Genomic DNA, 27,942 nt, shown 5'->3' with positions numbered 1-27,942 from the left:
ATATGGTAGGAGATATCCATTTTCTCACTTTTCTTCATTAAATTTTTCCGACCAGAACTTTGATAATTTCAAGCCGCCACGCCCATATTTTTCCCAGCCGACTAACGGCAACGTAACTTTCATTGTAAAACAGAACTTGTACAATGTTTATGTCAGTACGTATTATCTCTACAAAATCCACAGAAAGAAAACCGGTAAAGGCGTTCAGTACAATTTGCATGCAGGTGTTAGTTTGCTTGTTGCTGCAGGGGACATAGAAACAAATCCGGGACCAGTAAAGAAGGGGAGAAAGCCAAAGTTTCCTTGTGGGATTTGTCAATACGCTGTTATAAACAATGATGCTGCTCTTGAGTGTGACTCTTGTAAAAACTGGATTCATAACAAATGTTCAGGGGTTACAGACACTAGTTATGAAACTTTCATTTCCATGAAAAACTTCAATTGGATTTGCCCATCGTGTGAGGTTTTGAACTTTGCTAGCTCACTTTTTCAATTGATCAGATTGATGTGCATAACTCCTTTGATAGTTTGACAGATGAAGTAAACAGAGAAACATTTAATCCAGGGGTTACCTCTAGCCCCCTTGGTAAGGAGAAAGTTAATGGTGCTGAGTACAGGAAACCTACGTTTGTGCCAAAGTTTCCTAGCACCGATCGTGGTTCATCAGAGACGAGCAACCGTTCTTCAACCCGAGATAAAACCAACTTTAAACCAAAAATAAAACCTAATCAGAGAAATAAAAAGACTAAAACCATCCAGCACAATGGTATCAAGGTGGGCATTATAAACTGCCGTAGTATCAGTGGAAAACTGCATTGTTTCATGCTTTTGTTGACCTCGAAAATCCCGATGTCATCATAGGATCGGAGTCGTGGTTGAATGATTCTGTACAGTCATCTGAAGTATTCCCCCCAACTTCACGGTCTACCGTAGAGATAGGAACTCCAGAGGTGGTCGTGTTTTTGTAGCGGTTAGAGACAATATTGCATCCCTTGAACGTAAAGATCTGGAAGTTGATGGCTGCGAGATACTGTGGTGTCAGCTGTCCCTCAAGTCCAAGGATGATGACATATTCATTTCTCTTCTCCAACAAGATCTGGACACCCTCGCAGACTGGGCAGATACCTGGGGGATGAAATTTAATCCCAGTAAATGTAACATCATGAGAATCTCCAGAAAGAGAAACCCAGGGAAGACGAACTACACCATGCAAGGTGTCAACTTGGAAGAGAAATCAGAAATCACATATCTTGGCATCATCATCCAGAATAATTTGAGCTGGAACCGCCAGACTGAACATGCAGCCTTCAAAGCTACACGCATTCTCAATTTCATTGTGCGTAACTTCTACCCAGCATCAAAAACAGTCAAAGAGAAATTATACTCAACACTGGTGAGACCTCACCTTGAGTATGGGAGTGTTGCATGGAACCCATATACTTCTAAGAACACTTCGTCTCTGGAAAGAGTCCAGCGACGAGCTGCCCGCTTTGTTTGCGGAGACTTCAAGAGGAAGAGTAGTGTCTCCAAAATGTTATTTGACCTGGGATGGACGTCCCTTGAAGACAGGAGGAATCAAACCAACTCACTTATTTCTATAAAATCATCAACAACATTGTTCATATTAAACCGGATGTCATCCAACCCACGAGCATCAGATCACGCAGGGGTAACAACACACAGTTCAATGAAAAAACAAAAAAAACCAACATTTACATTCAGTCATTTTTGCCAAGAACAGTGAGAAAGTGGAACAAATTATCGCAGGAAGTTATTAGCGCCCCCAACCACAACCAATTTAGAAGCAAGATTTAGCGCCACTCATCCAGGGCCTCTTCGTCAGACTTCCTTGCGGAGTACTAGAGAGGACAACCACCAAGTAAGTAAGTAAGTACCAAGTAATGCCATTTAATGGTATTTTGGCGGCCATTTTGAAAACCGTCCTCTAGCGGTAGTTACCCACCTTTCCCAGAGGTTGGAACCCAAAATTCTTATTCAGCACCCTCGAAGGAAAAAAAACTTCAATCCTTCTCCGCCTCGTTAGTCCCACGGGGTTCCATATTCTGCCTCTACTAATAAATTATATTTTAGTAATATGTTTAATATTGGATGAAATAGAACTGAACTGGTACTAAACTGATTTGTTGACAAGATTTTTGAATTACAAAACGGAAACAGTGGGTAAATGTTGCATTTGGAATGCAAAGATTAATTTAAAAACAAATCAGAAATATGGGATGCGATCAAGCATAATCAGTCGGAACTCGGAAATTTAAATTTCAGTTTCTTATAGGATAGTAACACGCATTTACAAAGTTGAATTTTGCAGAAAATTGAACAACCAGTTCCAAAGTTATGAGTAATTAAAGAGTTTCAAAAAAACACACCAGGAAACAAAAGGAAATCATTTCCTTTGTTTGCATTTCCTTTGTTTGGCTATATCTCACAACCAATATTTTCGAATTCCGACTGATTTTGCTTGATCGCATCACATGAATTTAAAAAAAAAGCAGCCCTGTTTTTGTTTTTCCGCAACGCGAAGTTTGCATAATTATGCAAATTAGGAAATTAGGTTGGTTTGAAAGTTTCTCCTACCTTACCAAAAATAGTTTACCATGTGCTGTTAATGCATGTTTGGCTGCTGCATTAAAAAGAACATCATTCCGCAGCGCTTGGAATTGCCCATTTCAAATGGAATCACCCATTCTGGTATATAAATTCGCACTCCCTGTGTTGGCGATTAAGGTCATGTTCAACCGGAATAACCCATTATTCAAATAGGCTATACCATTACTGTTGTAATTTTAAGTACAACAGTAAAATCGTTCTCTGAATCGTTCAACACATTCACACAAAGCCGGACTTGGGTGAGGTCGCGCTCTTCTGTGGCACTTATACACTAATATTTTGACGATTTTCAAATTCAGACGCTGCATTTTTGCTTTTCTTCAAAATATTTGAAATATTTTAGCGCAAAATGGCAGTTATGCAAAAATGTTGCTGTTGTGGGGTGAGGCAAGGATCTATCGCAAGTGCGATATATAGCATGGTAAGTGGAGAAATACAAATTACAAATAATATGTTATTGTTATCATATGAAACCCTAGACCTATATAAAGTACGAGATGATACATGTAGATGATGCGAGTCTAAATTAAAACACATTAAAAAAAATATGTTATGTTATGTTATGTTATGTTATGTTATGTTATGTTATTAATGTTATGTTATGTTGTGTTACGTTACGTTACGTAAGGTGCAACTTTTAAAACGGCCTCTTTTCTTACACAATTAACCATTGTGGCTGAACGCAATGATGTGTGACGCTATTTAATTGGTCCGCAGAAGTAAAACAAATAGGGCTATACATATCTTTTTACATTTTCATATTTCGTAAAATATATTTCGACTTATTTTAAAAAGTATTAGGGGGACTTATAAGTTGTGGTCTGTATATGTCTTAATGTTATGTTATGTTATGCTATGTGTTATGTTATGTTTTGTGTTATGTTATGTTGTTAAAACAAAAGCGCAGTGATTTATAGTGAGATACGCACAGGCACAACGCCTAGACGTTGATCCACAGGCCTCAGCACACTTTACAGGTTGTCGTTGACCACTACGGCCCAACATCATTTCATAAACCAATTAACAACAATTCAGGGACTTTGCTGCTACAAGAGCGCACACCCTAGACATTCCATAAATAACCTTCGCAACCAGTTTCGTATGGGTTACAATGAGACAATTAGCAGTAACTTCCTTGTCCAGGGGAATTTCAAGCTAGCTCAATTTTTCCACGAGATCGTACTAGGCAACCAGTTTCGTACGGGTTACAACGAAACAATTAGCAGTAAACTTCCTTGTCCAGGGGAATTTCAAGCTAACTCAATTTTTCACGAGATCGTACTAGGCACCGAACCCGCAACCTCTAGCACCATAGTCGAACGCCTTATGGATTGAGCTAACTTGGACTGCTTGACATAAACTTGTTATGTTTAATTGTGACGTGTCATGTCAAAAACAGACACTTTTGGGCAGGTTAGCAATTTTCAGGTTTTTACATACGGTATCTTAAATAATAGAGATATTTTGCTCCACAACGCCGTTTTCCCCCAATGAAATCGGACATTCCTAAGCGAAGATATTGAATTCGTAAGTTATGGTATTATAAAATTGGAAATTGAGATATCGGCCTTTAAAAATATTATTGACAATGTTAAGAGTAGGAATTATCTTGAAAAATGTCTCAAAAAATACCAGAGGCCAGTTATATTCCAGTCTGAAACTATCAGACAATATTTTAAACATTAATAACATCACAAATTCGCAACAAACCCAAATTGTGCAAAAAATCACCCCGGACAGATTTGGCTACTTCTCCATTTACGATCCTGTCCAAAAGTGTATGCTTTTGACATGACACGTCACAATTATATTATCTTATCTTATTATTTCCTTGTTATCTTGTTTAACGTTTAATTTTTGTCTCATTTCGTGTTCTTTTATTGAAAAATTATTGATTTGCAGTAAGACAAGTTTTTTCTTTCATATCTAACATAACAGGTTATCGCTATAATTGGGATTATATACTTTGGTTACAGTGCAGCAGTGATTGGTGTGCTGAAAGGTAATTAATTGTGTTCATTCTACACATTAGAGAATGAATTTGGAGAAAACCTTCTGATAATTACAAATACTCGCTGAGCAGCAAGACCTTCCCTCTAAGCTTTTAATCCGATAAGCTGATTATCTATTTGTTTTCATGAATTGGAAGACATTCTTTGGTGTATTACTGAGCTCAATCATCTGAAATTACTAGAGCCTGAGTCAGCCTGGCTGGTGGTTCAGCATAGTATTTTATTAACAGAAGGTTTTCTCCAAATTCATTTCCAAATGAACTCAACGAAAACAAAACTACGAATGTCCTTCATGTCATCACGCATGATATACTCAGTGGTCATTCTACATCCGTGTAGCAACGAAAACAAATCTACTAACGTCGTTGATGCCATTTCATTTATTTTATTCGTTTGGCAATTAACAACAAAATTGGTCTGCTGAGCTGCCACTCTATTACAAGGACAAATAAATCAAGCAATTTTAGATTTAAGTAAACATTTTAAAGATATAATTTTAAATCTGTAAGATTTAATTTTAAATCTAATACTTGATTGGTCCCTAATCACAATCCTTTAGGATTTATTTTAAATCCTTGAAATTTAGAATGGCCAGGGAGCACTGAAAGCACACAAGAGAGCTTAAGAGTGCTGTCACCACACGCAGACCACATACAAACAAAGAGCTAAAAGCATATAAAAATACGATAAAGGCATCAATACATTATATCATCATGATCCATAGTGATCAAGTCCAACGTTATTATTCAAGTGAGGCCGATTTGGCGCCCCCTAGTGGTAGCGCCCGCACGTTGCCCCCACCCCTAGTTACGCCACTGAAAGATCTTATTAATGCGTTTTGGTCACTAGTGGCATATATGTATTTAGGCTGTTCACAGAATTGGGATCAAAGGTCATTAAGGGGTCATTTCCGGTCAAAATCTGTTTAAAAAATGTCAAACATTGTCCAAAGTATATCGTCCTTGGTACCAAAATGTGGCAAATTTCACAAGGAAGACTAAGGGTGGTGTTAATATTTTGTGATTGAGCCTTTCTGTCTCAAGTTATATTGCAAATTAGCTAATTAGCATAAAAAAATGTCAGACATATATTGTCCAAAGTATATCGACCTTGGTACCAAAATGTGGCAAATTTTTAACAAGGAAGACGAAAGTGCTGTTAGATTTGTGATTCAACTTTTCTGTCTCAATCTTTATGCAAATTAGCTAATTAGCATAACAAATGTCCGGCGGCTCGTATCCAGATTCTGTTGACTCTAGTAGTTTCCTCTTGGTTCTTAGTTTATGTATTCATTATATACTGCGCCAATAAAGTATCCTTACACTTGGAAAAATAATCACAATTTCAAAACTGAACAATATTGAGATCAATTTGTTTTTAATAGATGCACTATCTAATCCTGCACATTATGACACCACATTGAATCCAATGTGACCTCAAGAAGTAAAGTTACAAGCAATTGAATAGACGAAAGTCCAGTTTTAAAAGTGACAAACTGGCCTATACAAGGCGCAAAAAGATTCCAACAAGCTAAACAAAGAGACAACACAGTTTCTTCGATGAAGCGTTATTTAAAGCAGTTTTTATTTCAGTTTTTACTTCTCTGTACATTTCATAACTTTCATTTTATTTGCCAGTTCTTTTGTTTCAGTTTTTTTTTGTTCCTTTTGTTTTAAATTAAAGCCAAACGCATAAATTAGCCATTCACCACTCTCAAACCAGATGTCTAGTATATTATGGAGTTTTGAATAGGCCAGTTTGTCACTTTTAAAACTGGACCTTCGTCTAATCAAATGCTTGTAACTTTGCTTCTTGGAGTCACATTGGATTCAATATGGTGTCAAAATGTGCATGATTAGATGGTGCATCTATTAAAAAAACAAATTTAAATATTGTTCAGTTTGGAAATTGTGATTATTTTTCCAAGTGTAAGGATACTTTATTGGCGCAGATATACAACTGTGTAGCAACGAAAGCAAAGCTACTAACGTCCTTCATGTCATCACGCATGTCATTTCTTCTTGGTTTAATAGTCTATGTATTCATCATTCTACGTCGGTGTTGCAATTAAAACATCTGTGTAACCTGACACGCATGCTATTTCCTCTCTGTTCATAGTTAAGGTATTCATTCTGCTATTATGGTGTAGCAATTGACGAAAACAAGCATCGAATACTTCTTGTTGATATTTCCTTTTACATCATAGGGTTATTTCCCGGGGTTATTATTACAGCAAAGGAAAACTGTCAAAGATGGTTGCAACCAGAGTTGCAACATACTGAACAAAAAAGGAAAAGAAAGAAAGTGACCGGACAGTGGACACATCTTAATAATCTATTGTAACGCATAGTTGATGCTTCTTCTTTACAATATAGTACTCACAATTCAAACACTTTCAAGTTGATGTACATTAATGGATGTGAAGAGAGCGAACAGTGGTTTGGATTCCAGAGGGAAGGTGTCTGTAAGAGGCACAGCCATCAGAAAATACAAAAAAAATAAATAATACAAACAGATATACTATACGCTGGAAAAATAAAGCAGCATTAGAAAAAAAGATGAAATAATAACAAGGTTTCGAACCAGCGACGATCAGAGCATCAAAGGAATCAATTACGACGCCTTAAACCGCTCGGCCACCCAACCATTACATCCTACTCGGTCGGGGTCAAAGAAATATATTCACCTTTGGCGTTACGCAATATTGGCACATGCCTGTGGGTACAGATCCTACGTAATAGAAAAGCACATAAATCAACATATACAAAGAAGTATTTAGGTGTAGACGCAGTAATTAATGCGGAAAGTATAAAACGTGTTCGCCACTCGTGCACTTTTTTGAGATATTAATACAGCACTGCAACTTTTCCGAAAAGCAGTCTTGAACCTGAATTCAGAGGTAAATTGTGGGTTGTTATAATGAATTCAAAGTAATTATATCATGAAAAGACACACCAAGAGGAATACGATACTTATTCCAGAGCCAATCTGCATTCTGTTATTTGCAAAAGCCGACGATCAGACATAAATTCTAAAAGGAGCATGACCAGATATCAGCGTTAATTCCACAGTAAGCTTAAAACGCATTGAAAACACCAAAATGCAGTCACAAAATTTATAATATTACTAAATCACCAGAATGAATTGTAACGTATAGGTATGCAGAAAAGAGTTGTATTAACAATAACAAAGTATATGCCTTTCTCGAAATATCACCAAAATATCAAAGTTGGGGAAAAAAACGCCCCAAAATTTAAAACAAACATGAACGTTCCAAAATAAATGCACATTCACACTCGGTGGTCCTGTAATTTCCTGGCGCTGTGATTTGGGATTCCTCGTCGCTTCCTCTCTCCAGTTACCTGTACTTTAAGTTTGCCCTTACCCACATTAAAGTAAATTTTGGTAATAAATAGGGCTACAGGAAGAGGCCCAGATCCACTGCACTGATAATGAGCCAGAGGGATGATCAACTTGTCTCGATTATCAGGCCTGCATTACCATGATTACATTACAGGCCGTGTCCTTGCTTTTTGACTCCCAGTGGTGTATTAGGGGTGGGCACTGGGCAGCGATGAAAATGCCAGCGGTGGGCATAATTTTTGGCCCGTTTTACTGGAACAATTGCGCGCGAAGCACGCAAAACTTTTTAAGTTTGATTTGAGCCCAAATAAAGGTTAATTTTTTGTTAATACCGGGGTAATTTGTGATTTTACACTATTTTTTAAAACCAAAATCAAGTTGTTTATGGGGCTAAATTCTGGTTAATTTCTGTACAGATGGAGTTTGCTAGCCCGGTAAAGCCGTCTGGGGGAACACTACCCCACGCCTGTTACGCAACTGCTTGTCCTGAACCTGATCCCGCACGAGTTGGGGCAGTAGGGACATCTGAAATGATTAACTATGCCAGAGGTATTGAAAGGCAATTTTTACTTGAATTTTAGTGTTTGACTGATAACCACAAAATACTCTTTTTGCGTACGATTTTGCGGGGTGCATCCGCTAGATCGACACAGCGCCACTATTCCGATACATCGGTATTCCGACACGCCGCCGCTAGTTTTAATATGAAATGCACTAGAGGCGTAGCAAGAGCCTCGCGGGCCCATGGACAAGGAGCAGTGCGGTGCCCTCTTAACATCACCTGTATCAGTCCGGTGTATCAGTCCTTATTTCATTTTCTCTTTTGCTTGGGGCCTCTGAAGCCTCGAGGCCCATGGACTTCGTCCACCCTATTCACCCGCTTGCTACGCCCCTGGTGTCAGTCCGACACGTCGCTAGTCCGAATATGAAATACACTGCGATAGTCCGACCCACCGATATAATTTGGTTTCACCTCAAGTTCGATAGTGACGTATGTGCGTATTTTTCTTGCCGCAGTATCGAATCGCGCGCGTAAAGTTAAACGCGCTGAGTGTACACGCACGCGTACAGAGGCGGTTTGTTGGCATGCTTGCGGCGGAACCGCGAAAAAGCAATTACGTCACTACCAAAATTGAGGTGAACCAAATTATAGTCCGAATCAAGAATTCCTCTTTCTTTCTTCTTTCTCCTTCTCCTCTCCCTGCTTCTTCTGGAAGGTGGTTCTTTGAAAGGGGGGTCTTAGGAGAGATTCCCATTGACCCCCCCCCCCCTACCCAGCAAACTCAAAACCGTTTTCGACTTTATTCGCAAAGGTTAGAAATCGTTTATTCTTCCTCATTCTTTCTTCACGGTTGTTTGATGGCATATAAAACATGTAAAACTTACTCATTTTAAAGAAAAGTTGAACAATGATGGCGCTATTTATCTAAAATCTTGTTTGCATCTTTACAAGGGGCATACACTTGTAAAATGGAATTTGAAAGCAGACTAACAAATGACAAGGGAATTTTTTTTTAAAAACCTTTAAATGTCGGGTTATATAAAGGATATAAAGGGTATAGAAAATGTTGACAAATGATTTGGCAAAAATTGTTTTCAAATAATGATGTTGTAGTGTGTTTTATACGCTTTAAATCCTTTATAAAACCTGACATTTAATGTTATTAAATTATTTTTACCAAAAACAAAAGCCAAATTAGAACCTATTTGAAACGCATTGAAAACGTTTTTTGTTTGCTGCAGGGTAGCAAATAGTGGGACGTGTAGGGAATAAGTAATAAAAATCCCTTCAAAAAGGGATGTACCGGCAAAGGATGAGTTACAATCAGTGAGAAACATCAGATTTCTTTTAATGTAAATACACTCCTCAAAAGAATTAAAGGATCAGTTGAATATAATCAGCATTTTTAAAAACATTGGATATGATCATATTATTGTTGATAGTTGTGCTTGATCTTTCATTACATAACTTGTTTCTTGAGTTGTAAACAAAATTCACTCATTACAAATATCTGCTATCACCCACATCTGGAGGGGAGTGGGAAAAATGGAGGATAAAATTTCGATTTTGAACCCATTTTTCAAACGTCACCACGGTCAAGGTCAAGTCACATATTGAGATGGGTTTGTATATGTGTTTGGGTCTATACGTCACATAAGATGCCCTCAATGTATCCCGGGGGTGGGGAAAGTCATTAATGTAACCGCACTAAAGATGATCTCCCGGCCCCCTCCTCACACATCTGAGGGTAGGGGCCATAATTGAGCTTCCTTACTAGTGCAACGTAATGCATAAATGAATACTCTATACGTTCTGTCGTTCTGTACTGTTTAATGATCACGATTAAGACCCCTACCCTCAGAGAAACGAGGAGGGGGCCGGGTGGTCATCTTTTGTACGGTTACATTAAGGTTAGCCGAGAGTTTTTCATGCCCTTGATTTCAGAGGGGCGTAAGTTCATAACAGAAACAGCCATGCAGCAAATGAACAAGCGTACCGGGACGTAGGCCTACTTATATACAATAGAATATCGATCCACGGTCAAGACATGAAAAGGCTATGAAACTTAGCTTAGCTCGTGCCCGGAGCTCGGATGCCGGGGGGGGGGGGCACAAGCCGTTTTCGGCAATTTTCTCAAGGATTTTATAAATTTTAAAATTGATTGGGGGCACTTCGTCAAGCTACGCCCTGGAAAATGTGTTGATTTTGAATTTATAGCCTTGATATCTTTGATGAAATCAATGCTGCTATTACCCAGATTTATACAATGAAAGGGTAGGCAACCGGGTAAGCAACAACAACAATATCAAAAAGCAATTATTTGTAAATCGAATTTGGGATGAAAATCAACAAGACAGACTTAGCAGGCCTACAAATTTCTGAATTATATACTGAGTGAAAAACAATCAATCACGATTCACTGCACTCAGCGAATCAATCAAATAAAACTAAAAAAGAAAGGAGCAATAAAGAATAAAGAAAAGAGAAAAAGAAAAAGAAAGAGAGAGAAAGAAAATGAACGAAAAGAAAGAAAGAAAGAAAGAAAAAAAAAAAGAAGAAAAAAAAAAAGAAATGAAAAAGAAAGAAAAGAGGAAAGAAAGGAAGTAAAAATGAGAAAGAGAAAAAAAAGAAAATTCAGCCACACGGAGACTCGAACCCACAAAAATAGTTTATATTAGATTCCCAGTCCAACGCTCTATCCACTCGGCCATGTAGATCAGCTTACACAATTGACTTCTCTCAAAGCGGATGATATAACTATAATTGGATGCAATTACATGATGATTACAATCGCGTCCGCATTATGGCTCTTAGAATAAACACGCATGTCGGCGCTGAAATTTTGAACGAACTGATGGAGGAAAACCTCGTTTTTTGCAAAACTAGCTTCAATTTGGAGTGAAAATCAAATGGAATAACAATTGGCAGAATGTTGAGAAATAATGTAGGTATTCAGATGTCTAAATTAACGTCTCGTAATCAAGATATCGATAATTTCACAAACCAGCTTTTTCTCAAGCAAATTCTCCAAAATTTAACAAAAAAAAACGGGCTTTTAAAATTTAATCGGTACTGTATTTGGTTCTTCCCCATGGCAACATTATTTCTTTGATCGATTTGTAATACAATACGAAAAAGAAGAAAACAATCGCTCGGTGTGGATTTATACGGAGCGCACATTTGAAAAAAAACCTCATGGAACGTGTTTTTGATCTTGTGAACATGGTGGGTAAAAATGCTTTAAACGAAGGATTTTCAAATTTATTCTAATAATTTGTATATAACACACACAAAAATGTTAAGCTACATCCAATGCACCAACATTTCACTCGCTGCGATATTTGATTACTGAGAAAACTCTGTTTTAGAGAACAACTTTATACGTCTTTTATACGTTTTTTATACGTCTCTTTGTGTAACCTTAATGACTTTCCCCACCCCCAGGGACACATAGAGAGCATCTTATACCCACTAATGTGACGTACAGACCCACATACACGTCACATACACAAACCCACCCCGATATGTGACTTGACCGTGACCATGGTGACGTTTGAAAAATGGCTTCAAAATCGAAATTTTCCTCCCTCCCCCTCACGATGTGGGTGATGGCGCGTGGCGGATATTTGTAATGAGTTAATTTTGTCTGCAGCTTAGTGAACAAGTGATGTAGTGAAAGATCAAGCATAATTATCAATAATATTATCATCATATCCAATATTTTCAAAAATGCTGATTGTATTCAACTGATCCTTTAATGTGGTTAAAATATTTTTTAAGTGTAAAGATTATGGTTGTTCGAACATTTTGAGTCAAGAATCCATTTGCTGCGATTCTCTCAATATCGGTCGCTTTCAAGTTCCCACATTCTGAATTTTGATGACTTTGTTGGATTTCTTATGTCATTAAAGGAGTATTTCGTGATCCTAGCATCCTCTATTTATGTCATTTTTCATTAGATATCCACGAAAAAACCTATTCCCAAAATTTCAGTTGATTCCGATTTTGCGTTCGTGAGTTATGCATGATTATGTGTATTACACTGCTCCATAGACAATGCGTTGTAATTTCGTTCTGGTGCACCAGAACGAAATTCAAATTTCACGATATCTTTGCTAAACGAATTAATCTGCAAGAAATATTTTGTACATAAACATTATTTAGCCAGAGGTTTCCAGTGATGTAAAAATCTCAACTTTTTTTGAGAAAAGTGGGGGGATGAGGCTGTGGATCACGAAATGCCCTTTTAATTTGGATTTCACATATTATATTTTTATATTCTTTACGTTGTTACTTAAATAAGATGAATATAAATTCCAAACATTTGGGACCAAATGTGATCCCTCCTGCATACTTTAGAAATTTTAGATGCAAATTCATTAGCGATCTCCGATTTTACCCAATTGTTTATGTTACAACATGTTTTCTATTCTTCTCACACAACTTTCATGATATATTTAAATCAAAATAATAATATCATACCGTATGTATCCTTGATAGGCCAGAGCAAATATCCTGCCCGGGATATCCTGTTGGCCTATTTGTTGAAATTCAATGAAGTATGACTTTGATAAAGAGCGCTTACAAATTGATATTAAATATTAAATGAATGAGCACATTTATATTGTCCACATTATACTAACCTCATTAGAATGAGCAATTGCCAATTCTCTTTAAATTGCAAATCTTGTGCAAAAAGTTACTATTTTCGCCCGTTTTGTCATACGGTTGTAAATTCAATGAACAATTGCTAAAGAGCGCTTACAAATTGATATGAAACATATTTTGCCCCACTGATGAGTAAGAAAAAAATTGCCCCACCCAAATCTTATGTTTAAAGGTATATATCAAAATCGGAAGAAAAAAATCATCCTGCATGACCCAAACTCCCATGTCTCCCCTTAGAATCAAATGAGATGGTGCGTTCCTTACATTTCCATGCAGTACGTCATGTACGTGAAATCGACAGGATATTTGATCCATGTTCAACCAGGGAACTTACTACCTATCGGGAAATGCCTCTGACTCAAGGTCACCGAAAGTCACGTAGTACATAAGTGTTAGGCCTATAGACGATTCCAACGAGCCAAGTCATAGTCACTGGATTTGGTCGGCCATTACTGGGTCCCCGGCACACCAAGCTGGTGTTGTGACTGCCCAATTGGGTGGATTAAAGCAGCTTAAAAAAATCGATGTTATATTGTATTGTGTTGTAAACTTTCATCATTCTTTTGTGTATACATGTGTAAACACGGGTGATGGAATGCAGTTTAAAATTCCCGCCAAGGACGCATCATTTCACTGATATACCAGGAGGTTGGCCCTAAGTGGTGTTGACAATGAAGACACAACTGAAGGGGATGCATTTCTGTAATGCCCCCTCCACGTTTCACTCTACCCCGGCCAAAATGAACGTGGGGCAAAGCGGAACGACCTTTTTCAAGTTCACACCATTTAATACAACTGCATTTTTGATCAACTTTATTAATGTCATTTGTTAGTTGCAGTCCTAAGTTTTGCCTTGCCTTGCTTCTGTTTGGGCTGGACAAACACTTTTTGGTCCACTTTGCCCCGGTCTCCCCTACATGAACTTGTGATCATTGTGAGATGAGTTGATATTGAAGTATGTATTTCAAAAAGGGGCTATAATATTACAGTTGAAATTACTAATTTTTATGATCTGCGCATGCTCATTATTCTCTTTAACGTGTCCAGCTCAAGAAAATTCGATTGTTTGTCAGTTTTTGTTTTCAATACCAATAACCAACTTTGACTGTTCCTTCATTTGTTTCAATTACAGTTCAATTTGACGATGACGTGGGGGTTGTCGACGCATTTCTTGCTCTCTACATCCTAGCGGTCATCTTATTTATATTTGTAGTGATTGCTTGCATTTTCGTCTTCGTGGGTATCAGTCAGGTAATTTTCACTTTATTTCAATACATCGGTATTTATTTCAAAAACCAATGAGATGTAGAGGATAAATGGGTCAATAAAACTGGAATGGCCCATTTCAATAATAGAGGTTGTGTGTGAAATTATTGATTGGCTCCAAGCAGAGGATTTGAACCGGTGTCCTTCAACGTAATCATGACGCAGTAGTCCATTCAATCAAATGTTGTCATCAACCTATTTGATCGTAGTGCGTTGTTATGTGTGTGTGACGAACTGCCGCAGCAGACAGCAATCATTGCTTTTGTTGAATGCATTTGAGTAGTCCGCCATATTTACGGTAAGATACGTCATATGCACAACCTCTATACATTCTAGGGCCATTCTCTGAAAAGAGTAACTTTTAAGTCCCGCGACTTTCGGCGCTCATAAAAGTTTTAAAAGCGGAAAGTTTTTGGTTTTTTTGGCTTAGTCATGGAGTTTTGTATGTATAAAAATAGTTAAGAACATCCAAGTGGGGAAAAATAAATTTCTTGGAGTCAAAAAATTCTTCAATGTGTCTGACGACCCCCCTGAAAACCCCATGTACCGATGTCATACACCGAATTTGAGTGATTTTGTAGTATTTTTGTGAGCAAGTGTGGGAAGTTAAAATTACCATTGACTGGGGTAAATATCATGTCTAAGAAGGATTAAATGCTTAAAAACACTTCTAAAGTCAATTTTATGGAATAATTCAAAAATTTGTGTCAAAAAATTGCTGTCCCTTAGTTTTGCATCATTGCCGTCACATTGGCATCAAAACGGCTGGAGGTGAAGACCAAATATCAGAGGTCAATAATTTGACCCCGTACGCTGCCGTTTACAGACGACGAAAAACATCAACCCGAAATAGCTGCACATTGGCACTCTTTTCCTGCCAATTTTGAGAGTATCTTCAAGTATACAGGCCTTTATTCAACATCATCTCCAAACGTTTCTGATCAATTTGATATAAGTGTTATTGTTGAATTTTTCCGGAAAATAATGATGGTTGAATATGTCCCACAAGCTGTTGTGGTGATATGTAACACGTGGGTAAGCTTTACCCTGCTATTAACCGTAAGCAATGTCTGAACCATCATCTCCGCTACATCAGTTGGCGTCACAATTTGCCGTGGCGGAGATGATTCTCTATGGGAATTCGTGTAGAAATATCATCTCCGTCACATCACCATCATCTCCATCACAGCACCGGATCTTGAGATACAGCGAAGTCCAGTTTAGTTTATCAGAAAATGCTTACCAAATCTAACCTTCTCATCTTTATCAAATTTATCGGTGCAATTATGACGGAGATGATTCTCTATAGGAATTTGTGTAGAAATATCATCTCCGTCACATCACCATCATCTCCATCACAGCAATGTCATCTCCATCACAATTGTTGTTGACCTTTATTTGACCTTTGACCCAGACAACATGGAATTTACTATTTGGAAATGTAATTGATATTGTATGTGTTTACTATGTCAATAGAAATTTATTTAGTTATTTCAAGCAAAATTATGAATATACTTAAGTTTGTATAAAAAAATACCAACATACATGACTTTTTCCGTACAGCCTGCCTCTCATTGTCCAAACTAAATGACGAAAGTACAAAATCATATTTTTTTAAATGAAAAAAGCAAACATGAATCAAGCAACTTACAAGTTATCCATACAACTCATTAAGAGTTTTAACAATTTTTTTGTCCTTTTTTCCTTTTTGGCCTAAATGTGACGGAGATGATGCTCACCTGGCACAACCTGCAGATTACGCCCTCTATAATATAGAGGGCGCCCCTAAAGATTGCGCTAAATATTGTTTTAATGCACTAGAGACTTACATCCTTACAGATATGTAAAGGAAACATTTTTATAATCATTTTCAAATTCATATTTGCCTATCTTCCAATAGTACACCTTTTCAGAGAAATACCCTCTAAAAGAAATTCCAGCAGCGCATGGCGATTTTGTTCGAGATAAGCGTTGCCATATATCGCTGAAATTACTCATTTTTACGATCTGCGCATGCTCATTATTCTCTTTAACGTTTCCAACTCAAGAAACTTCGATTGTTTGCCAGATTTTGTTTTCAATACACTGACTGGAAGTTCAATCTCCTGACAAGAGATTACCTTATTCTTTCAACACATTATATTCAACTGCAAGTCAACAAATGGGTTTTAACATAGACCAAAAAATAAAAGTATATTTTCTATGATTTGAGATTATAATCACACATTGACATATCAATGGAAAATGCACCACCATCAACATACATTTTTCATTAGGCCTATAGCTAGAAATAAAAACCAGAAATACTAAAACGCTGCAACATGCTATGAATAAAATTATCGTAAAGTGGCGGGTTTTTTTTCCAAATTATAAGATCTTGTATGTATTGTATGGATTAAACTGTGTGTGGCCAGTGGCTATCAATTCTACAGACACAGTGGGAGAGTGCAAGCTTCAATTATCCTGATCAATAGGAATTGGAAGAGGTGAATTTTATTTTATTAATTCAGTTTATTTGTAATCTAGCGTTTAATGATGGGTTACATTTCCACGTAATACCGTGACAAATACAAAATTTTATTGGCCTGGTGGTGACGCTGTGCTCTATTGTGTTCAACTATTTGTTTCATCTTTGTTTTTTTATTTTACACATACAGGATAACAAAGCAATGTTGATTCCATTTATGGTGGCCTCAGGACTGCATTTGCTCTGGTACCTCCTCCTCTTCATCGTGGATGCAGTCTTCTTGAGCATAGTAAGCTATCCCTAGTTACCAGGGCTTGAATTTTATACACGCCCTCGCGCCAATTCGCCAGCGAAGTTACGTAATGTTACCATGTCAACTTGATTACGCACCCGATTATTGAACCACGATCGAAACAATCACCACACAAAGATTATGCATATGGCACTCGAAAGCATACCAAAATAGCGTGATCCGGTAATCAAGAGAATTACGTAACCACTTCGATGGCGAATGGCATGTACTTTTGCTGTGGGGCCTGTAACGTTCTAAAAGTACAAGCCGTCCCCCGGAGGGGGCACTCCTATATATTTGTACGCGTTATGTGACTGTCAATATCTGAATCCAGTGACTTATAAGGTATATCTATCTATTCTTCTAGATTACGGGTGATATCGTGGCCGTTGGATCTACTTACATAGCAACAATCGTTCTTCTGATACCATTCCTCATTGGTGATGTAAGTACATATTGGGCCAATTTATACACATTGGGACTTTTGACCTTCCAAAAAGGGGAATATATGTGCGAGAAAAAATCAAGGTCAACCAAGGTCAAAGGTCATAGAGGGGCTAAATTTTAACATTAAATGGTGTCAAGCGTTAGACTTCGCCCAATCAGGCTTTAAAGTCACTGAAAGTGGGAAAAAAGATTCCTCAATATGATGGAAACATGTCAAAAAGTCAAAAGGGTTAATGATCAGAGGTCAAATAGCATCGCTATCAGTTACTCTTACAGCTACAGTCATAGTGCAGTTATGTTTACAGTAAATTTTCCATGACCTTTACAACACTTACCGGTTTTAAGTGCTGTTTGTCAAGTGCCAACAATAACCCAGTGCTAACTAGTTCCATCTACCACAGTCACAGCCAATTAGCGCCAGTTACAGCCAGTTACCATTTCCGGTTGGCTTCAAATTGGTTTGGGCTCTCTCTGATTTGAGTTTCATGCGATCTCCTGTCATTTTACTTCAACGGTCCCCCGTTATTATAATGACTATGCTAAGGCAAAAAAATAAATATTGTTGTGTTGCCCGCAAGTGGATAAATGGGAAATTTGGGTATAGGACGGTCGGATTCTTTTTTTTTTTTTTTTTTTTTTTTTTAAACCTTCAGTTTTTAAAAATCCCCTCAAATATTAAATAATGCTTGTTCAATTAGTGGACATTTGTCAATTTTGACTTCTGGATACCTGTTAGACAACAATTAAAGACTAGTCTTACAATAAAATATTAATTTTAAGTGAAAAACATTTGAGTTTTTGAACAAATCTGTAAAAATCATCATTAAAAAAACAAAAAAACTAAAATTCGTACCTCAAACAGTTTTGAGACACCCGTCTTCCAACTGCGGCAAACCCAGGCCGGTTCAGTGAGGTAAAATTGAATTTGCACGGGAGTTTGGACAAGATTTTTGGTTTTCATTTCTCATACAAATGTATAGTCCCTCGTTACCGAAACTTGTATCGGGTCAAAAATGCAAACACATTCAAAAGAATAAGTAATTTCACTATAGAGCAAGTACTAAAATCATAGGTCTTATACTTTTTGATATATGATGCTAACTAGTTGCTGTCCTATACCTACATCACAGCGCTATCAGTAGAGGTCAATTACCTATTGTGAGTGCCTCTGTGTTGTGTGTATACAGTAGGCAACAATAACTGCATGATGTGAACTAGTAGGACCTACCGTAATAAAATAACAATTAGCTCTGTGTATCTGTCCCCCGGGATCTGTCCGGTACGGCGCTGGCGTTCCACCGCGCTTTCATTGACGCATCGTTCCAATATTTTGGAATTTAGATAGGTACCTGACATACGCCGTTTATGGGGTGGTTTTAAAGGTCATCGGAGGTCAAGGTCAAAGGCCACGGATTTCAAACTTTGTCATTTCGTACTCAAATTTGGTGGGTGAAATCCTTAATATGGGGGGAATATGTGTGTGAAACAGAAGTCAGCCGAGGTCCAAGGTCATCTAGGGCCAAAATAGGCCTACCTCAAGTGGATAACACTGAAATAAAGCAGCAAGTGGATAAAAAGATGTGAAGGCCTACTGGGCAACTGTGGACAGCCTTTTACATGTTTGATCAACATCTTGGCTACTTGCCCAAGTTTGAAATTTTATGCACTGTAATGTTTAGGCTACCCAGAATTCATTGCTGCAAATAATTTCTGAATTTCAAACTTAAACTGGATTGACAGGTCAAAGGTTATCTAGGAGCTAAAGTAATTTAAAACTTCCCGCTGAGGTCAAATGTCAAAATTTAAAAATATCCGATCGGGCTCAAACTTGGTGTGTACAATCCTTGATATGAGGAGAATAAATTTAAACTTTGCCCAATTGGGATTAACCTTGGTGGTGGTATCCTTCATATGAAGGGGGCATGGAAAATATCGGTGTCATCCGAGGTCAAACGTCGTTGCCAGGGGCTAACTTGGTGAAAGTAAATCTTCATATCACGGGAGCATGAACAAAGACAAACCGAGGTCACTCGAGGTCAAAGGTCATGAGGTCAAACATTAAAGTATGCCCAATTGGGCTAAAAACGTGGTAAAAAGAATCTTCAATATCATATACGGGAACATGTCAAAAGGACCAGGGGTCGACCAATATGATGTATTATTATATAATATGAAGCTTCCATCTATAGGCCTACCACTCATTTCTAGTACTGCGACGTTTAAATCAAACTGTTCAGTATTTTTACAAAACTGTTCAATATATCTTGATACCCGATCACAATACCCCGAAGGCACGCATCACATAAACGCAGTATTCACGTAGAGCGTTCACAAACAGTGATTGAGACTAATTTTGGACTGCACGGCTCCCTCTGATGTGCAGCAGGGTGTGCAGCAAGTCATGAAAATTCCTGTGAAGCACACAAGCAGCACAAAACTGCAGCTAAAATACGGCGATTCCATCGGGTATCTGAGTTAATCAGGATCAGTATCTTAATATTGACCCCGGGGGGGGTTCTTCAAAGAAAAATTTACGGGGATGTGCCACGCAGACTTTCGGATGCTGACTTTCTCTATAGGCCTACCTACTTTTTACTATTTTTGCCACCCTTCTGTATACCAATTTTTCACAAAATACACCCAAAAAGCACCCAAATTTGACCTAATTGGGCGGTATTAGGAGCATTTTTGCCCAAATGCGCCCAATTGGGCGCATTGGTCTCCACTGAAAACCCACCCATCGATATACCAAAATTGCTGAAAAGGTACCCCAAAACCGTGGCACATCCCCGTACACCTTCAACCAGGGAGAACCCCCTCCGGGATATTGACGGTGCACAGAGAACATGGTTACTCGTTTCACGGCGGTATTGCAGTAGTTAGGCCTACAACATTTTCACGGTAAGCTTACTTAATTGTCTGCGTGGTGCGTGCGTGTGCATTCAATCAACATATTATCAAGGCCAGGCCTAGGCCTGTGTCTATAAAAAGCTGATCGTTTCTGATGCATGAATGTTTTCATTTATGAGTTTCAGTCAGCTTCATATTATATAATAATAATAATATTGGATGACTTTATTTCGGGTTGTATGAGAATATACTGCACTTTCTATGAATGATATTCAACTCGCCGTACCGGCTCGTAGAGAGCTTGCGAAATGGAGTTACTTTAACTTTAACGTCTAGAGGATTATAGAGGATTATGTATTCAAAACCACTCGGCCATTAAAGCCGCTTGAAGTTAAAGTTAACACCAGAATCTATAGTGTGCCGTAAATTATGATGATGAAAATACGTCATAATTAAAACAATGGTTTGCATATTTCCTCATAGACTACATAATTACCACTTAGGCCTATGTAGGCCTATTGTCTAGTTAATAGACCAATTATTGGAAATCTAATTTGGTTTGGGTAAAAAACATGCCACATGATGCTAAAAATTACTGATTGAATTAGATCAAAACAAATTTTGTTCCAAACGTCACACTTGATTATATACATTTGTGTGTGCTCATGACGTACACCAAATCAGCTTGCGGAACCAAGTTTTTGGCTTGACTTCAACGCCAAGGGGACTTAAAAGTTCCAGTAAAATGGACTAATTTTACGGGACCCAGCAGTGTAGTGAACTTCTGCGAATTGCAGCTACTGTGAACATTTTTTTACAACGTTGCGTGTCTTATAATTACACCTCTATATAACCAAATATGTTTGTACTGTTCAGGTGTTTTATTTAATTATTATTTTATTCATTTAGCTAGGCCTCCATTATGTACCCCAATTCAGCAGAAAGCTGGTCTAACATGTGCCACGCTATTATACGCATATTATAGGCCTATATGGGTATTGTATGTCAACCAAATTATTCATTATTAAAAGAGGAGGCCAATTTGTTACAAAAAATAAGAATGTCAGAAAAGGAGCATATATGTTGGTTGAAATTCAAAATTCTGGGAGTTTTTAAAGAACAAAATGAGGATCATTCGGGGAGATATATTTAATTCGATCAGAATGCAAAGAGGAGTCCTTGCCCTCCTAAAAGAAAACTCCTGGCAACGCCACTGGGGAGTGGGAAAGTGAGGATAGATGAATAGATGGAGGGAGGGATGATATGGAGAGGTGGTGATGGTGGTGGTGGGGGGGCTAGGGAGAGCAAACAGATAAAATGGGCTTGTGTCCCGATGGAAATATAAAATTGACAAAGCTGACGTTTACTGGAATAATAATTGAGCTTTTATTATAATAATCCGGGACAATAATATAGTCATATCACAAGAATATTTAATTGAAACATGTTTAGAAGTATAATATTAGCGTATAGCTCATAACATAGGCCTAATTCCCATTGCATTGGTCATCGCCAAGAGATGCATGCAATCCATGTTTATTCATTATTATGTTTTGATGAATCCAAGTGTGTGAAAATATTGGATCCAACACATATAATAATGATAAAATTGGATGCTTTTTGCCCAATATTTATTGGTCTCGCTATGAGTTTTAAAATATTGGACTCGACTACGTCTCGTCCAATATTTTAAAACTCATAGCTCGACCAATAAATATGGGCTCAATCGATCCAATTTTATATCAAACTATGCGCCTTTTGTAATAAAGTGTTACCAACAAACCACTTCAGCAAACAAAAGGGAGAAATTTGATGCAGTCGCTTTTACATACCCTTCTATTGATCACCCATTGATACACTTCCCCTAGTTTAAACAACAAGACGCTGTTGGTACAGAAACCAATCTGACGTTCGCGTTGAAGTGAAGTTGAGCAAGAAATCGAATCGATATTTTTGAAGTTGCCGTTAAAGTTCCAGTAACTTCATTCCGCAAGCTCTCTAATATCATTCATGGCGCGTGCAGTATATTCTCATAGTCATACAACCCTCAATGCCATCCAATATTATATAAATGCTGCTCTCACAGCTACAGGTGGCCGGGCAGGTGCCCTAGTAATATATTATAGTTAGTTAGCGCCCTCCACTGATGCTTTGCATCAAAGTGTCCTTGTATTTGTTGTAATGAGCTAAAAGGTTTGTTCTTTCAGATTGTTTGTCTCCTGTGTGTTATTTCGCAATACCAGGAGTATACTGATGGTAGAGGGCGTGCAACTGATCAGCCTGGAACAACCCAGGTAAAGATTGACAAACATTTCACTCACATGATCATCATTAATTTAATTCAATTAAAATTAAAAGAAATAACTAAACAATTGTGATTCTGAACATTATGCCCATGCAAATCAAGCATAATGTTTTCTAAACGGTGCCATTTAAAGGCCCATCCGAATGATCGTAAAAATCATCAAAATTCAGATTTTGGTACCTTTGTCATTGTCATAGATGTGCTAACATAACCTGCGAATGGTTCAGCCGAAAGCCCTGTATTTAAGACAAAATAAGTCATTTTACACGAATCTGTAATTTAGATACTGACAGTATCTAACTTAGCTACATGTATTTGAATGGCAGGGTGCTTCAACTTCGTCAGTACTGCTGTTTTGTTTGTTTTTTTTGCCAAATTTGTCATTTCAAAAATACCAAATGATAATTTGAATGACTTACCCTTCACTTTTAAGCAATTTGAAAACAATTTTAATCTTTTTACACTTGCGCTGGGATCACTAATGGGTCTTTAATATGGCTGGTTGATATCGATAAAGTTATATTACTGCGCACAAAAGAATCTTTGGAAAAGAGCCCATAATTTTAAAAATTAAACAATACACTGCAAAAACAAGTGTTTATATTTAAACACCATATTGTGTTTATCAGAGCAACACTTAATAAACACATAATTCATGTTAATGGTCTAACACTAATGTTCATAAATTAACACTTGGTGTTATATTACAAACACTAATGTTTGTAATATAACACCAAGTGTTAATTTAAACTTGGTGTTATATTACAAACACTAATGTTTGTAATATAACACCAAGTGTTAATTTATGAACATTAGTGTTAGAACCATTAACATTAGTGTTAGACCATTAACATGAATAAGGCCCCCATATGTGTTTATTAAGTGTTGCTCTGATAAACACAATATGGTGTTTAAATATAAACACTTGTTTTTGCAGTGTATGAGTATATTCAGTGGCGGCGCCCCCAATCAGAACTCTTGCCCCCCCAGCTGCTCCCTTCATAAAACCCAAAAGTACGAAAATCTCCCGGGGAAAATTTCCACTTCTTGCGACAATTTTGTGCAACATTTGTTGATTTTGACCACTCCCGAAATGTACACTTTGCCTCATACCCCCCCCCGACATACGCAGAATAACACACTACATCTATATTGCAAAAACATACCTAGGCCTAAATATTGTTTGCTTTTAAAATTATGCACTCTTTTCCAAAGCTTAAAGATATAGCCTGCCTACTTTTATACTAGTTGACCAGATAACTCGGAATTTTGCTTAACTTTATCTAAATTATGATAATTTTCACAATGTTATATATCAGCCCTATTTCATAAGGAATCTATATACAAAACGACTTCACTATGTATTGCATTCTTGACAAACGCCGCCTTGCTGCCCTCTTTTTTTTTTTTGACAATGACCATGGTTTACAAAATATTATTGTTGTATAAAAATGAAAATCATCTGTTTCCATGTTGATATTAAATGTTGATTAACAAGCACTTGTTATTACAGCACATCGCCTATTAAGCAGTAGGCCTATGCAGACTTTTTATTATACGTAAAATATTGTATGTAACATATCTACGTTATTTGATCTATTGCCATTCTATTTCAAGTAATGTTTAAGTTATAACAAATGCTTGATGACGTAAAATCGATAATAAATTTCTGCTAGATATTATATGTAACATATTATCGATTTTTCGTCATCAAACATTCGTTAGAACTTAAACATTAGCCTACTGGAAATAGAATGGCAATAGATTAAATAACGTAGGCCTAGATATGTTACATACAATATTATACGTCTAATAGGCCTACTCGGAGTCTGCATACGACTTAAAGTTAATCCTTGACATGCTTGATTGATAGAGCCAATTTCTTCCATTTGTTTCTTATCATTCCTACAGACTACTGTTGTGATGCAGCAAGCACCACCACCAGCTTATAAATAGGTCGGGAGAATCGTGGAACCACAACCAAGCTTTATATAAAACCTTATAGTTTCTTATTCATTATTAGTATAAAACTGACATTTAATGTCTTAAAAGATAGAAATAAGCATTATTTGAGACAATTTTTGGCTATAACGGAGGCTACATTTTGCTCAAGAATATTCATAGCTTATTATAGAGGTTGTGCATATGACGTAGGCCTATCATAGAGGAAGTTTTGAATGAGAAAACGGACATTTTGGTGAGAAACGGCCAAAATGGAAAGAATTTAAATTTTCTAATTCTTTTCGATGAGAAACTTCGTGGTGTGTGTGTGTGTGTGTCATTATTGTCTTATTAAAACTGGTAATCCACGCTGATAACCTCAAAGCAAACATTACAATTTTCTCATCCGAAAGAATGCATGAGAAAATATAAATTCTTTCCATTTTGGCCGTTTCTCACCAAAATGTCCGTTTTCTCATCCAAAATTACGTCTAGTGATACCGTGCGCGTAAATATGGCGGACTTCTCAATTAATGCATTCAACAAAAGCATGATTGCAACTACCGCGATAGTTTGTCTCACACACAACAATTGCACCACGATCAAATAGGTTGATGACAACATTTGATTGAATGGACTCGCACTGCGCCATGATACGGTGCACCGGTTCAAATCCTTTGTTTGGAACCAATCGATAAAAGCATGCAGGGCCTCTATGATGTTGCTGTACCCAAAGAGCTTTTAATAAACATAGATTGGCAATAGATTACGTAACGCATTGTTCCTTTGTGTCGATTTGATTTACCGACACGCTATTCATCGAGAGGTACCTTTTGTTCCGCCATTAAATTGATAACTGACCTGGCAGCTTATTAACGCTATAATAGGCAGGCTACTGTCAATAAGTGATCAAACGAAAGTCACGTGAAAGCGCCTACACGAGCGAGAGCTACCTTTTGTTCCCATACAACCCAAAGGGTATGATTGAGTAGCCGTAAGCACAAAAGGCACATATTAGCCGTCGATGTATACAGTTCGTTATCACCAATGACTGTAGGTGCTTCATTTAAATCAATTGAATGTGCTTGCTGATCGATTGCACATCAGAATGTATTAAGGCTGCCATGTCCACATGTCTATAGTACTGTATAATGGTAATAGCTACGTATACATGTAACATTAAGTACCGGCATAGGCCTATATAAAAGTTATTTCACAAATTGACATTTTATTTTATTTTAAGACGGAGATTGGCATAAACAGTGGCGTAGCCTATCCAAGGTGGGGGCAGCTCCACTGGGAGAGGTCTTGGGAGGGGGTGGGGGGGAAAGAGATTGTTTACTAAGTGTTGTGTGAAAATAAAAGATGTCCATGACTTCATGAACCCAAATTGAAGACAAAAACTGCCCTTTCCAAAAGTCACAAAGTAGGCCTATGCTTGTGAACTGCAAGGCATATTGGGACAAGAAGTGGAACTGGCCATAAACTGAGACTTTTAAACTGCACTAAACCACATGGGTTTTTCCATTAGTAACAAACCATGAATGAATTAACTTTTGTGACAAGCATAGACATACTTTGTGACTTTAGAAAAGGGCGGTTTTTGCTTTAAATTTAGGCCCATTCCACTGAAGTCATGGAAATCTCACAACACTTAGTAAACAGTCATATAATTATCAGACCTTCATTTTTGAGCTCAATTGAGCCGGAGCTCCTACAGCTCTCCTGAACAGTATTTCAGGAGCTCAATTTATTGAGCTCCTCGCTTCTTGAAAATCCTTTGGTTTAATATTGATATTAAATTGAGCTCCTTGTCAAGCTCCTCAGTACACATAGGAGAGTGACTAACTGAGCTCCTGATATTTTCAGAAATGAAGGCCTGAATTATTTCAAAGTTAGTTTTAATAGTACAAAACAAAACCTTCCAATGTTATGACAAAATTTTGAGAGGGGGACTTATTTCTTGTGCTGTGTTTTAGTAATGCATCCAAAGGTCCAGGGAAATTAATGAGGTGTCACTGGAATAGCATCAAGTTATTTGGAAACAGTTAATGCATTAGTGTCCTGTTCTTACTTCCACGAAATCAATATTATTATTATGGAATAATGGATTTGTTACTCTTGAATGACCTAATACTATTTTGGTAGACTACAATTGCTGCAATTGCCAGCAATTTACCTAAAAATTGAGCAACGCACTAGGGACACAAAAATTATAATTATGACACAATTAATAAAGACACTGTAACGACTGCTGAGTGGCAGAAGTGGGTAAGTGCAATATAGCTGCCATGTGTAGATGAGTACAATATACTGTGTGTAAATTGCCAAATGTTCACAGGGCAGCTATTGCACTTACCCACTTCTGGCACTGAGCAGTCGATAAACTTTGACAATTAATAAAGACACTGTAACGACTGCTGAGTAGCAGAAGTGGATAAGTGCAAAATAGCTGCCATGTGTAGATGAGTACAATATACTGTGTGTACATTGCCAACTGTTCACAGGGCAGCTATTGCACTTACCCACTTCTAACACTGAGCAGTCGATAAACTCTGGTATTTTTAATGTAGTAGCACCTGCTCACCACTTAGAATTTTATTAACAAGAATAGTATTAAAAGAATATAAACTACAGAATCAATACATTTCTGTGTTCTTTATCATGATACAAAGAATGAATGTCATTTTACTTTTACAAAAAAAACTTTTAAAATATGTAATGTCGGGTGATTGGCGAACAACTTATTTTAACTACAAGATGTTACAAGATAAAACAATGAGAGTAATTAAAACCATAATGTATGATTTCGGTCAAATTTTAATTTGCCAAAAATTATTACATAATAATTTGCCAAGAATTATTACATAATAAATCAATTATTAGTAACACTGCTGTCAAGGAGGTATTCTGATCATTTTAAGCTGAAATAATGAGGTAAAATGAAAGAAAACCACTTCTAAGCAGCTTAACTGTGGAGCTCTATGGGAAAACTTCTTAAATATGACTAATTAAAGCATTTTAACTTATAAATACCATGATGAGACTTGGTCTTTCACATGGTATTTAAGTACACCCTCTGTATTTATAATCCTAATGCGTTTTTGGCTAGTAAAAATGAAAAAAAAAAAAAAGTCCCCCAAAACATGTACCATAATCGTCAGAGTATAGTCCCACTTTCTAGTAAAGTCCCTCCACCAA

General features: G+C 37.3%; 1 protein-coding gene across 1 annotated transcript; it reads left to right on the top strand.

Moving 5' to 3' along the window:
* The first annotated feature begins 2,826 nt into the window (after positions 1 to 2,826).
* LOC140162597 (uncharacterized) lies at positions 2,827 to 25,515 on the top strand. The gene is made up of 7 exons (XM_072185859.1): positions 2,827 to 3,049; positions 4,567 to 4,630; positions 14,306 to 14,424; positions 17,097 to 17,195; positions 17,566 to 17,643; positions 22,703 to 22,789; positions 24,712 to 25,515. Exons 1-7 carry the CDS (start codon positions 2,978 to 2,980, stop codon positions 24,754 to 24,756), a joined length of 564 nt encoding a protein of 187 aa, XP_072041960.1. The 5' UTR covers positions 2,827 to 2,977; the 3' UTR covers positions 24,757 to 25,515.
* The last annotated feature ends 2,427 nt before the right edge of the window (positions 25,516 to 27,942 follow it).

Source organism: Amphiura filiformis, chromosome 10 (assembly GCF_039555335.1).
Source record: "Amphiura filiformis chromosome 10, Afil_fr2py, whole genome shotgun sequence".
Lineage (NCBI taxonomy): Eukaryota > Metazoa > Echinodermata > Ophiuroidea > Amphilepidida > Amphiuridae > Amphiura > Amphiura filiformis.
The sequence above is the reverse complement of the archived record's forward strand: the minus strand, read 5'-3'. Positions and strand labels throughout refer to the sequence as shown.

Bases quoted from the DNA above. Each gene is read 5' to 3' on its own strand.
- LOC140162597 (XM_072185859.1), top strand. From the start codon at position 2,978: ATGGCAGTTATGCAAAAATGTTGCTGTTGTGGGGTGAGGCAAGGATCT. The intron at 3,050-4,566 runs GTAAGTGGAGAA...CTAACATAACAG, and splicing joins CAAGTGCGATATATAGCATG to GTTATCGCTATAATTGGGAT. The intron at 14,425-17,096 runs GTAATTTTCACT...TTACACATACAG, and splicing joins TCTTCGTGGGTATCAGTCAG to GATAACAAAGCAATGTTGAT.